The sequence below is a fragment of the Saimiri boliviensis genome, chromosome 4, assembly GCF_048565385.1.
Source record: "Saimiri boliviensis isolate mSaiBol1 chromosome 4, mSaiBol1.pri, whole genome shotgun sequence".
NCBI lineage: Eukaryota > Metazoa > Chordata > Mammalia > Primates > Cebidae > Saimiri > Saimiri boliviensis.
Window position 1 is genome coordinate 21,454,221 of NC_133452.1, and position 14,209 is coordinate 21,468,429.

Consider the following 14,209-nt stretch of genomic DNA (forward strand, 5'->3'; position numbering starts at 1 on the left):
CGCCTCCTGGGTTCAGGCAATTCTCCTGCCTCAGCCTCCTGAGTAGCTGGGATTACAGGCACGCGCCACCATGCCCAGCTAATTTTTCGTATTTTTAGTAGAGACGGGGTTTCACCATGTTGACCAGGATGGTCTCGATCTCTCGACCTCGTGATCCACCCACCTCGGCCTCCCAAAGTGCTGGGATTACAGGCGTGAGCCACCGCGCCCGGCCGTGATACCTTTTCAAAAGCAAAGCAAAAGGGGAGGCTAAGTAAAACAAATGGATAGAGTGGTCCTTTATCCTTTACAGATGAAAAGCCGCAGCAGCGCTGTCTGCCATCATGCTGATGAGGCACATTCAAAATCGCTGCTTTGTCACCACGTGGTGTCTGTCTGGTGGCTCCGTCATCACTGGATACAGGGCCCAGCAAAGTGGTGGGTTTCCCCAGTCTAGACTGGCGGTGCCAAGCAATAAAGCAGACACATGGGAACCATGTCTATGGCGCTCCCAGGCTAGAAAGGGCGTCGTCTGTCAAAACAGGATGCCTGCATTTAAGTTCTGACAGCCCTCAGAGTGATGGGAATGAAACCTTCAGCCAAAGACAGAGCTCTGTGTAAGTTTTGTATCGCCCACTGCCTTTGGGCCTAACAATGAAGCAAATGTCAGCCATGCAGGGTTAAAGCAGGTTAGTTATTATTAACTCAACCTTTCTCTTGGACAGTTCAGAAATATTTATTTTATTTTATTTATTTTTTGAGGCGGAGTCTTGCTCTGTTGCCCAGGCTGGAATGCAGTGGTGCGATATCGGCTCACTGCAACCTCTGCCTAACAGGTTCAAGTGATTCTCCTGCCTCAGCCTCCTGATCAGCTGGAACTACAGTCATCATACTAGCCAGGCTGGTTTTGAACTCCTGATCTCGTGATCTACCCGCCTCGGCCTCCTAAAGTGCTGGAATTACAGGAGTAAGCCACCGTGCCCGGCCTATTTATTTTCTTTTTAAGAGACACAGTCTTTGTCATTCAAACTGGAGTGCTGTGTTGCAATCACAGCTCACTGTAGCCTCAAACTCCTGGGCTCAAGGGATCCGCCCACCTCAGCCTCCCAAGTAGCTGGAACTACAGGTGCATGCTGCCATACCCAGATAATTTTCAAATTTTTGGTAGAGACAGCATCTTGCTATGCTGCCTAGGTTGGTCTTGAACTCCTGGGCCCAAGTAATTATCCTGCCTTGGCCTCCCAGATTGCTGGGGTAAGAGAATTGAACCACTGTACAAGCTGAGAATATACTGAAGCTGTATTCCCTTCTCCCTTCTCCCATTTTCAAGCTTCTGAAACAGAGATGCAGCCTAATAAATGGTAATAGCTAACATTTATTGAGCTATTATATCCAAGTACTTTGCTAGCTAATGGCATATTTCATTTAGTACTCAATTATATGATACATTATTGCACCAACCTAGCAGATGAGAAAACGGAGGCTTGGTACAGGTGAGCTACACAAGACGGTAGCTATTCAGTTGGCAGATTCAAAGCCAGGCAGCCAGATTCAATTGAGTACTTACGTTCCTAATCACTATCACCCACCCACCCTCTGACCCAGACAAGGCAGCAGTTACTAAACCGAGAGTGAATTTTCTAATCAAGAATATATAAAATATACAATGCTTAATTGTGCATAATCTTGGATCTAAAAAATTCCAAATTGAAGGATTTATCCTGAGGACATTATCAGAGATACAGACCCCAGGAGTTTTACAGCAGCAATGCATTTTTAAGTCTGCATGCTATTCTGCCATATTGGATGTGCCATCAGTCAATTAACCAATTAATTCTTTGCTGGATATTTAGGTTGCTTCCAATTTTTTCTCTACTAATGTAGAGAATATTCAGTCACGGGAAAATGCTCATAACATATTCAACTTAAAAACTTTAAAACAGTATGCAGAATATAATCACAATTATGTTTTTTTAAACCTTAGAAAAAGAATAAGGTTGTACATCAAAATCTTAACAGTGTTTATTTCTGAGTAGAAGGACTATTTGTGGTTTTTATATTTTCACGTTTGTGTTTTCTATAAAGTATTAAGATAATTAAATAGGTAAACCAAGAAGAATGGTACTGACCCACAGAGCCGTCTTCTGAGTTTGATTTATGAAGAGGGTTCCTAGAAAAGAAAAACAAATCAGATTACCAGGGAGACTTGCTTTCATGGGAGAACTGAAAACCCTAACTAGTCTGATCAGTATCAGTACTACTTAATACAGACAGGGAAATTGTTATAGGCTATTTACCACTGGCTTTTCTTGCCCATCTGCTGACTTCCTAGAAATAGACTCGTGTGCCATTTGTCAACATTTATTAAAGACTCACTCGAAGGTGAGACTGGTAATATGAAATGAAGAAGACAGACTTCTTCGCTAGATGATCACTGAAGTACCTTTCATTCTGTGAACTATTAATACAAGTGAAATTGCTGCCATTGGGAAGTCTCTTGTGTAAGAGGAAAGGAAAGTAAATAATAATAAAAACATAAACTCAGCACCGCAAATGCCACTTGGGCCAGCAGATGAGTACAGGGGTCAGCTCTTGGGAAACAAAGAGGGAGGGAGGTGGGGGAGAGACCCACAGCAGGAGACGGAGGGAGGTGGGGGAGAGACCCACAGCAGGAGACGGAGGGCCCCTAACAGGGGCAGCCAGTGGGGAGTTCCTCCAGTTGGTTGCTGCCAGTTGGCAAGTGCAAAGTCCATCCCGCTGAATCTTCCAATGTTCGGAGAGAAGCCAGAAATCTGCATTTTTTTAGATGGAGCCTTGTTCTGTTGGCCAGGCTGGAGTGCAGTGGCACGATCTCAGCTCACTGCAACCTCCACATCCCAGGTTCAAGCGAGTCTCCTGCCTCAGTCTCCCCAGTAGCTGGGATTACAGGCATGCACCACCATGCCCAGCTAATTTTTGTATTTTTCGTTGAGACAGGGTTTCACCATGTTGGCCAGGCTGGTCTCGAACTCCTGACCTCAGGTGATCCACCCGCCTCAGTCTCCCAAAGTGCTGGGATTACAGGCGTGAGCCACTGCACCTGGCCAGAAATCTGAATTTTTATATGAGACCTCTAACATTTTTAAGTGGTGGCAAATAAACCAGTTTTTTTAAATGGGTCCAAATTAATCAATACATGTCCGGGCATCGAATTTGCCCCCTAACGCAACACCTTTGGCTGCCAGTTTGTGAAGGTAGATACAGATGAACTCAAAATAATCTGAAAAGTGTACACAGCCCAAAACCAGTTCATTAAGCATTTCTCCAGAAAAAAAACTCAGACAAACAAAATTTAAAGAAACAAAGCATAAAAATGGGAGAAGGGAGAAGGGAATATAGCTTCAATACATTCTCAGCCTGTATTGAATTCAAAGCCTTTCTTTGGTTTTTTGGGGAAAAGCAAAGAAAGTTAAAAGTTGATTGTATCAAAAAAATAACAAGGCGGGCAGATCACTTGAGTTTGAGGCCAGACTGGACAACAGGGGCAAAACCCCATCTCTACTAAAAATACAAAAATTAGCCAGGTGTGGTGGTTCACACTTGCAATTCCCACTACTCGGAAGGCTGAGGCAGGAGAATTGCTTGAACCCGGCAGGCAGAGGTTGCAGTGAGCCGAGATCACACCACTGCACTCCAGCCTGGTGACAGGGTGAAACATGCAAGAAAGAGAAAGAAGAAAGGAAAGAAAGAGAAGAGAGAGAGAGAGAGAGAGAGAGAGAGAGAGAGGAAAGAAAGAAAGAAAAAAGAAAGAGGGAAGAAAGAAAAAGAGAAGAAAGAAAGAGAAAGAAAAGAAGGAAAGAAGTAAAGAAAGAAGAAAGAAAGAAGGAAAGAAAGAAAGAGAGAGAGAAAGAAAGAGACAGAGAGAAAGAGGAAGAAGGGAGGAAACGTTTAGCTGGGCATGGTGACATGAACATATAGTCGTAGCTACTCGGAAGGCTGTGGCAGGAGGACTACTTGAGCCCAGGAGTTCGAGGTTGCTGTGAGCTACGGTCACACCACTGATCTCCAAACTGGGTGACTGAATGAGGCTCTGTCTCTTAAAGAACAAAATACAGTAGAGGAAGAGAAAGTGAGCATCCTAACCACCTAGAGTGATTTTCTGTCTACCTTTTGGATAAAAGGGCCTTGAGCATCTAACGTGACCAGAGAGAGCGGAGGGAGGCTTTTGCATGCAGAGCCGCCTTTAGTCAGCCACCGCCCTTTGGTAGCTGCATGGGTGTGGGCTGATACCGGGTGCCATTTCTGAGTGGCAGGCCCAGCCCTGCCAGCACCACCATTCTCCACCACTGAGTGCAGTGAACTGTGATGACCAGCACAAAAATCTGACAGCCTTCTATTGTAAACCAGGGGAGAGTCCAAACTAAGAACAGAATCAGGGAAGACACCGCTGCAGAGGACAAGAGCCAGATTCAAATTCCAGTTATTTCCCCTCACTCCTATGCTGTGAAGACAGAACATGGAAGGAAAATCCCACTTACCACCAAATTGTGCCACGACATGGCTGGGCCCTCTTTCCCGCCTCCCACACCCACAACAGTGAAAATCCCTCTATTTACCTGCAAGGCTTTTAGGAGGTAGCCATCTGAAAATGCAAATCATTCAGCCAAAATGTAGCGAACAACAGCACAAGTAAGGGACGTGGATGAAAAGGAAGAACAGGGACCCACAGGTTGGGGAGGAGGCGAGACTGGAACAGAAAAGCCTAAGAAAGGATGGGGGTGGGGAATGAGGAAGGGAGGCAGCAAATGTGACCCACTCAGGGCCACAGCAGAAGCTGGAGCAAAATGAGAGCAAGCCAGTAGGCTGGAGAGTGAGGCGGGAAATCCTTCTGAAAGAAAGAAGAGTTTCTGCTCAGTTTAGATTCTTCATTTTTCTTTTTTAATCTTACTGTGCTGCACTCTGCACTTCAAGTCATGGGGCTGTGCATGTGCTCACCTTACTTCAGTGGGCCGGGGTCTGCAGCTGGAAAACCGTGTTTTCTGTAAGGGGAAGTCAGAGGCACAGGGAGCCCCATATGTATTTTTGTCCTCACGCTAAGGACTAGGGATGTCTTTTTTTTTTTTTTTTTTTTTTTTTTTTTTTTTTTTTTTTCTTTTCTTTTTTCCTGAGAAGGAGTCTCGCTCTGTTGCCCACGCTGGAGTGCAGTGGCATGATCTTGGTTCATTGCAAGCTCTGCCTCCTGGGTTCAAGCGATTCTTCTCCCTCGGCCTCCTGAGTAGCTGGGATTACAGGCACATGCCCAGCTAATTTTTGTTCTTTTTTATTGAGACAGAGTCTTGCTCTGTTGCCCAGGCTGCAGGACAGTGGCGTGATCTCGGCTCACGGCCACCTCTGCCTCCCAGGTTCAGGCAATTTTTCTGCCTCAGCCTCCTGGGACTACAGGTGGGCACCACCATACCGGGCTAATTTTTGTATTTTTAGTAAAGATGGGGTTTCACCATGTTGGCCAGGCTGGACTTGAACTCCTGACCTCAGGTGATCCACCTACCTCAGCCTTTCAAAGTCCTGGGATTATAGGCGTGAGCAACCATGCCTGGCCAGGACTATAGAAGTCTTGCTAAGGACCAATAGCCCTACCTCGGGATAAAACGGATTATGTAATAAGTCAAAACATAAACTGTGAACTTCTACTTTCCCTAAGGGTCATCAAAATACTTCAAAAAGTACACTGCAGAAAAACATACGCTCTCAGTGCTCCATCATTATCACAAAATGTAATCATATTTTCCTCTCTAAAATGATGACTGACAGTATTTTCATTATTTTTAACCTAGAGTCTTCAAATTGTCACACACTTTGAATAACTGTATCCTCTGGTTTAAGCTCGTCCCTGGCATTACTTGAATTTCCCCAGGATGCCAGCAGATGGCACTGTAGTTTCTTTATTCATTTTGCTGTGGTGAGTGGGATTTTGTTTTTAAAATTTCACAAGTTCACCACCTAGATGCTGGCCAAAGAATAACAATCCCATGTTTCATAAGCGTGAGGCGCCCCAGCTCATCAAATTTGCAAAGGAGGAAAATGACACCGTATGAATTTGGATGCAGTGACTTCTCCCTGCAAAGAGAAGCTGGCATAGAAGCAATGCAAAATGCCATCTCCTTTCTCCTTGAGACTGATTATTAAAATTCATCCAGCAGGAGCAAAAATCAATGATATAACCCCAGTCCAAATGTGGATAGCAGCAGGTGGAAGGAGTCATTTACTGATCTCCTAGTGGAAGAAATTAATGCTGAGACGTCAGTTCCAAAGAGGCCTCCTGGTAGAATCTCCTTCCTCCAGCCACATGCCCCAGGCCCGAGGATGGTGGGTGCTGGAGGTGGATCTGCCCTTTGGACTCAATTTTTTCAATGTCAATGGCTAAAAACGATGGGAACAGCATGGATTTTGATGACCAGAAAGCAATAATTAATATTCTGCTGCACTTTAAAACTCCATTTAAACATTTAATTATCATGAAGTATTGGATTTAAAGTCTCAGAAACAAACCTTAGCAAATACTTGTCATCAGTAACTCCTACTATTTTAAGACCCCAAACCTGCTTAAGTGTCAACATTTTTCCTCAAGATCCCTAAACTGCTTCAGCTGCTCCCGAAGGCAAAATTCACTTAATAAAATTCCTACATTAAGTAATTTATCAATTGCATTAAAAAAAGAAAAAAAAAAAGTAAGAGACAGCATCCCCAGAACTGAACTAGTTTCTTTCCTCCTACTTCCATCTCTAACAAATTCTTTGTTAAATTGCTTTTTGTATTCATTTTCACTCATTCTTGCATTGAGTGCTTATTTATTCACCTCCCAGTAGGAGTCAGCATCCTCTGCGGTCCTGAGAACACAGCAATAAACAAACAGATTCAAGGAGGGAGACTGCAGAGTCAAGGAGTGGGGAGAAGTTGAAATGATGGGACAGCGAAGGCATCTCTGAGCAGAAACCTCAACAATGAGCTGAAATAACATTCACTTCCCCAGATGGGGAAAGCTGAGCAGGGTAACAGCAGGGGAGGGAACACGAGGTCCATTTTGGACATGCTATGTTTGCAGTGCTTATTAAACATCCTGTGGAGACAGTAAAGAAACTGTCGGATATGCGAGTCGAGAGCTGCAGATAAGAATTTGTAAGTGACTTGCGTACTCCAAGCTCTGAGATTGGCTGAACACAACAAAGAGAGAAACATTATGAAGACTGAGCTCTGGGGTAACCTGATTTTTAGGGGTCAGAAAGAGAAGGTGAGTTCCCTTAAGATGAGCGGCCAGCGAAGGAAGGAAAAGCAGACAGAGTGCTCCTTTACCTTTCTGGTTTGAATAACATTAAACTCAAGTTTACAAAAATTATAGTGCAGCTGGTCGCTGTGGCTCCCACCTGTAATCCCAGCACTTTGAGAGGCCGAGGCAGGTGGATCACCTGTAGTCAGGAGTTCCAGTCCAGCCTGGCCAACATGGTGAAACCCTATCTCTACTAAAAATACAAAAATTAGCCAGGTGTGGTGCAGAGCACCTGTAATCGCAGCTACGAGGGAGGCTGAAGCAGAGAATCGCTTGAATCCAGTGAGCCGAGATCATGCCACTGCACGTCAGTCTGGGCAACAGAGTGAGACTTCGCCACACACACACATACACATACACACACACACACACACACACACTTAAAAAATATATTGCAGCCTTATACTCCACACAGCGGAAACTCTACGTTGCCATATTTTCTTTTCCAGTGAGTCTACTGCTTTACAGTGGAGATCCTTGTACGACCAAATAGGAGGAGGAGGAACACACACAACATGAACTTCTTTTCACTTGTGCAGAATCCCACCTATCAATGCAATACTCTCATTACTCCCCATCACAGAATAGGACTATCACGGGGACAGGAGTGATGAGATGCCTAAGGTCCAGTCATGCTGGGCAAGGGCCTAACTGGGCTTGATGGCCACGTTTCTGAGTCCTGAGTCCAACACCTCGCCCTCTTCCCCAGACTCCTCACTTACGTAGGAGAATTACAAATTGTATACATTCTTTAACACGATGCCCCTCTTCTACTAATTAAGGGATAGACAGAAAGGGGATATCGTTAGATAGTGGCCCGGCTCTTGAGTAAATTGCTCAGAAGAACTTGCAAAAATGATACTCAGAAGATACTCAGAAGAACTTGCGAAAATAGAAAGTTTTCAACACCAAATCTGACCATGGCCTATGGAAGTATCAGAACTAAATATTCCAAGAACACTTTTCAGGAATTGACATTATGACTATTGCATGACCCCCCATCTGCTTCTAGAAGGAAAGGAGACCAAATACTATGGCTCAAACTTATTTTTCTTCTTCTGTTCATGCACAGATAGTCTAAGCTACATCTAGGCAAAGATAACTGTCTCGTTTCTACATGCTGTGTCCAGCACACCAAAAAAGCACAATGAATGGCCAAGCATAGAGAAATTCCTGAAATACACTTCATGTTTTGGCTTTGGTGAGCTGTTCAGAAACTTCATTATAACAAAAAAAGGAAACAAATGAAAAAAAAAAGAAAAGAAAAGAAAAGAAAAAAAGAAAGAAAAGGGAAAAAAAAATGAAAGCGATTATAACCTAATTTCCAGGAAAGGAACATATGCTATATGTTACTGGAAATCCTGTACTTAAGGGATTTTCAAAGTTCCTTAATCTTGAGTCTCAGGAAATAAACTTCTCCATTAGTTGATTTCCTGCTGAATTTGGAATCCGGGCTTTTGCTGTGTCTGGGTCTTTTCCTGTATCATCCCAGGCCTGCCAAGGCAGTCCCCAAAGCCAGTAGCAGCCATTGCTCCACGATTTCAAAAAATGCCTGACACATCTGTGCTACTGATTTGTGCATGTACAGGGGGAGGTAGGGGAAGGTTAAGACGCTGAAAGACTTACGTTAATAAGCAGTTAAGATTTTCTTTTCTTTATGTCCTGCTTAACTATGGATAACTCTGTACCTTCATATTCTCCTTTCCTGACAAAGCATTTCATGTTAAGGAAATAATGCCTCAATTTAATATTTCTTGTTGTCCTTTGGGTATCGAAGATATTTTTATCATACAAATCTGTTTCCCATGTTTAAGAGAAATAGATATGAAACAAAATTCAATTCATACTAGTTGCCATAAAAATTCAAGGATCACCCTTTCTCCAGCCACAGGGCCAGGACTTGGATGACGCCAGAGAAACAATGAGAGCCTAAGCTGTAAGGGATGCTCCCTCTCAGAAACTGGCAGGTGCAGGGAGTGAGTGCCTCCTTAAATTCCACACCCTGTGCACCTCTCTTGCTTGGGCCCATGATTTAGCTTGTGAATTCACTGACTGAGACTGAAAAGTAATTCTATTGCTGAATCTGGCACACTGTTAGAACTCCAGGAATATTCTGTATCAATGACAACATGGGTGACATTTTGTCAGGCTGGTCAAAACAATCCCCATCCAGGTTTTTTCTTTCATTTCACAGTCTATTCCCAGTCTGGACTTGCTGGCTTTTTGTTACAAGGTCACCTTTAAACACGATCAAGGCAGGTATCTGCAGTGCCAAATATAAGACAATGGCCTGACCCAGCACACACGCTCAGGAGTCAGGCAGAACCAGGGGTAAATGCCACCAATCTAAGCTTTGACTGTCTTTTCAAGTACAAGTGTGATGATAAAAACAGTACCCCTTAATGGATCGTTAGGAGGAGTACATGAGAGTGAACATTAAGAGCTTTGCACAGCGAAGCTCCAAGTAAATGTTACTTCTTCTAACTATTCAGAGAGCAGTCCCAAACTGACGAACCGAACCAGCTTAGTCTTCTCCATGGGGCTCACTCTTCTTATCCCCCCAAGTATTGCCATTACGTATCTCCTATTCTAGATTCTAAGTTTCCAAATCACTAAGGTTCCTCCTTGTAAATTATTTTGTCATTAACTTCTCTCAAATAATTCAGATGGACGCAAGAATTTCTCCTCGACTTCTCAATCACTTTATAAAAGCAATTTGTATGTTTCTCAGAATTACAAAACACAGCATGCATAATGATTGAGCATGACGTCAAAATCTCTCTATCCAATGGATTTTCAGCCTATTATTTCCATTATTCACGTGTTATTATATCCTACTGTCTTCCTTAAGCAGTATTTAGCTTATTGTATACAACACATTGTATATCAAATAATTTTTTATTGACGTTGCGTAGCTTTTCAATATAGGCATGTATTTATATCATGGGAAATGGCTTGGGTCCATCAATTACCTCAATTATCATTAACTCTCCAAAACAAAGAAATGGTGGGGTTTTCAGGTATGAAGTGTGAATGTTGTCTCTAAACACTAATACCATCTAATCTTTAATTCTGGTTCAAAGGGGACTTTTTGCCCCATAATCCAAATTCTTACACTTGGAGGTGCTAAAAGGACATTGAAAGACTTGAAATTTCCAGCTGTGAGTTGTAGAATTTTTGACTTTTCTACCCCACCCTCTTTGTATATGTTTGGTTTACAACTGATATCAGCAGAGCCACTCTAAGTCAGCCTATTCCTTCTATATAAGAAGTCGCAAAAGGAAGTCTTGCTCAGAAAAATAAGGAGAAAGATACAGCGAATTTAGACACACAGTGTTAGTTCTAATGACAATCACCTTTGTTATCCTTCAACCTCCTGCTAATTGTACTAGACAGATGGAAGTTGTAGGTAAGTAAACATTATCTTTCCTGCTGCAAATCCAGCCTGCCTCCTTTTGTTCTGTCTGTGGTAGAGATCATGAGCAGCTGGCTGGTACCTCAATGTGAAGGATGTCTCAAATGTTGTCATAAGGCCACTACCCGGGAAATGGCATCACACAATAAATGGCTCAGAATGTGAATTCAGGAGTCCAAATGCCAGTGTTCAAAGCCAAGCTCTACCCGCGACTGACAGCAACTCTGGGCAAGTTATGTACTTCCACCAAATCCCAGTTTCCTTGTATGCAAAATAGAGGCAATAATGCTACTGATCCTATAGAATTTTTAGAGTTTTCTGTGAGTTGTGGCTTTTACTGTACTTGATACACGCCTGTACATGCTAAGCACTAAAAAAATTAAATAAAATAAGCTAGCAATTATTACTGGCCTTTTCTTTCAACCACTCTACCTATAAGCCAAGACATCCGCAGTCCTTCTCCAAATGTACTTCCATTTCTTAACTTGTAAGGGGCTGGTTCTCTGGCACCTCAGGAATGGCCAGCAGGCTCTCCAGGCCAAGGACAGGGCCAACCCCTGTCGACTCTGAAAATCCCCCACAGAGGTGCAGTGAAAGAGATTTGTGTCCTTTCATTCACCAACTGGTAACTTGTACCGAAAGTTAATGATGCGGGTCACTGGCAGAAAGTTAGAGTTTCATGTCTGAAAAGCAGCCAAATCCCACCTCTTCACAGGGGGGGCCATGGCCTGGTTGTATCTGGGCCACGGCCTCAGTAACGCCAGGACTATCCAAGTGTAAGAGTGATGTGGGCTCAGGGTAGGGAGGGAGAGTCAGATCTGGGATGCGATTCAGTCATCCTCTGAGGTTTCCAAAAGCCCCTCAGTGGGTCTTCTCTTTTCCATCTGGGCCATATTTTTCTTCCTTTGTGGCTTCATGGGTCTGAACTGTCTAAGAAGTTGAGATAAAATTGCTCTGTGAATGCCAGCTTTGATGCTAATAACACTGTTGACAGTAACAGCATCTATTCCAGTACTGTAAAGTTATAAATGCCTTCCCAATTCCTTCAAAGTTAATAACTAATGTTCATAATATCCCATAATGTATACTAGAGGGTGTGTGTGTGTGTGTGTATCTATATATAAAATTCTTTTTTCAGATAGGTTCTTGCTCTATCACCAGACTAGAGTGCAGTGGTACAATCATGGCTTATTGTAGACTCTACCTCCTGGAGTCAAGCAATCTTCCTGCGTTGGCCTTCCAAGTAGCTGGGACTCTAGTCGTATGCCATCATGCCCAACTAATTTTTTGATTATTTTTTGTTTTTTTGTAGAGACAAGGTCTCATTATGTAGTCCAGGCTGGTCTTGAACTTCTGGCCTCAAGGAATTCTTCCACCTCAGCCTCCTTAAGTGCTGGGATTACAGGTGTGAGCTCCCATGCCCGGCCCACGTAATTTTTTTTACAATGCGAGGTCATATAAAAAGGAATCAGCAACTGACCAGTTTCACGTACAATCAATGGTTTATTGTTTGCTTGGTATAGATAATGAAGCTCTATGCCACTGGATGAAGAAACTGTACACAACATGGCCCGTACCTTCCATGAGTTTACAATACTCAAAAAGATCTCACTGTAACATGAAAATAGTCAAGCTAATTGCCTCCCATGTCAATATCCATTTCATTTTCTCTCTTACTTTCAGAGTCCTGATTTTGCTTGGGGTGGCAGTATACCCTGTTAAAATATTCACTTCCTCAGACTCCTTTGCAGTTAGTTGAGGTCAAGTGTCAATGGCAGAGAAGAAAGACTAGAACTTCGTGGTGAGATGTTTCTAAGAAAGCTAGTGTTTCTATGACAAAAAGGATTTACTCCATCTACACATCTTTGCTCGGCTCTTCCCATTATCCCTCCTGGAACAATGCCTAAGCAGACATCATTTTATCACAAGGAAGAAAGTCCCATACAAAGAATGGTAGAGTAGGAGAAGGAATAATTCCTTGAGCAGCTGCTCAAGCCTTAGAAAGCCCAACTCCAGACTCCCTGCTATATGAGAAGATGCTCCCATTGTCTAAACACTGAAGTCAGGTGTCAGTTATGTGCAGGTGAATATCATCCTAACCATTCAATATGGTTTGGCTCTGTGTTCCCAACAGGCGTGGAACCTGGTAGGCGGTAAGTTAATCATGGGGTCAATTACCCTCGTGCTGTTCTAGTGATAGTGAGTGAGTTCTCATGAGATCTGATGGTTTTATAAGGGGACTTCCCCCTCCGCTGGGCACTCATTCGCTTCCTCCACTCATCATGTGAAGGACATCGTTTGTTTCCCCTTCTGCCATAATTGCAAGTTTCCTGAGGTCTCCCCAGCCACGTGGAACCAAGACTATTAAACCTCTTTCCTTTATAAATTACCCAGTTCTGGTATGTCTTTATTAGTAGCGTGAGAACGGATGAATACACAGTTAGTGGTTAAGAAACGAAAACCACTAACTTCCACAAAGCATTGGTCTGTCTTACCAAGTACATTCATATATCTCGTCGTATTTCACGCTCACAGAAACCCTGAAAAAAACTAGCCCGCTGTATGTATAATGAGATTCTGGCCTAGAGTCTTCATGTAAGTGACTTGTCCAACGTCACGCAATACCTCATTGTAAGTCACAGAACTGGAGGTTAAACTCAGCTCTTTGGACACCCACACCGATGTTTTTCCCAGTAAAACTTGAGCTTCGCAAACTCAAGAGGTTCACTAGTCTTACTGATCACAGTATTTTTATATCACATATATTGTACCCAGTGCAATACTGTGAGCCCAAAGCCAAAACTGCATTGTCTCTAATTACTGGCAATTTAAGTTTGTAATGTGGCCCCTGGAGTCTGCAGCTTCAGGACAAATTCTGATGTTAGATGATTCTTCAGTAGGCATACAAATTAAAGTGTAAAAAATTGGGGGGAGACTTGAAATTCTGCTCTTTATTCTGGTTTTGATCTAACCAGTAAAAACAAATGCCTTCATTTTATGGCCTCACTGTGACTTTTAAATTTTACTTACATCTTTTTTAAATCTTAAGAATTACTGAATCATTGTCAAAAGCAAAATAAAACAAAACTGTGTTGTAGCATATTACTTTTGCCGCAAAAACTAGCTAATGTAAAAGTGAGGGGAAAAAGGTAATTTATGAGCTTAAGCAGCCCCCTAAAAAGAAATTACCTTTGTTTACAGTATTATATTATTATTATTATTATTATTATTATTATTATTATTATTATTTTGAGACACTCTGGGTCTCACTCTGTTGCCCAGGCTGGAATGAAATGATACAATTACAGCTCACTGCAGCCTCAACCTCCCCAGGCTCAGGTGATCCTCATACCTCCTCAGCCCCCTAAATAGCTGGGTCTACAAGTGTGCACCACCATGTCCAGCTAATTTTTGTATTTGTTTTTGTAGAGCTGAGATTTCATCACGTTGCCCAGGCTGGTCTCAAACTCCTGGGCTCAAGCAATCCACCTGCCTCTGCCTCTGCCTCTCAA

The 14,209-nt window shown here is 42.9% G+C and overlaps 1 protein-coding gene across 4 annotated transcripts in view; it reads right to left on the reverse strand.

The window, feature by feature from the left end:
- SASH1 (SAM and SH3 domain containing 1) overlaps positions 1 to 14,209 on the reverse strand; it is a 283,962-nt gene that overhangs the window by 78,971 nt on the left and 190,782 nt on the right. For all 4 annotated transcript variants that reach the window (XM_074397302.1, XM_074397301.1, XM_074397300.1 and 1 more), the window contains exon 5: positions 2,109 to 2,149. In XM_074397302.1, the coding sequence (XP_074253403.1) occupies positions 2,109 to 2,149 (41 nt within the window). The remainder of the gene's footprint in view (positions 1 to 2,108; positions 2,150 to 14,209) is intronic.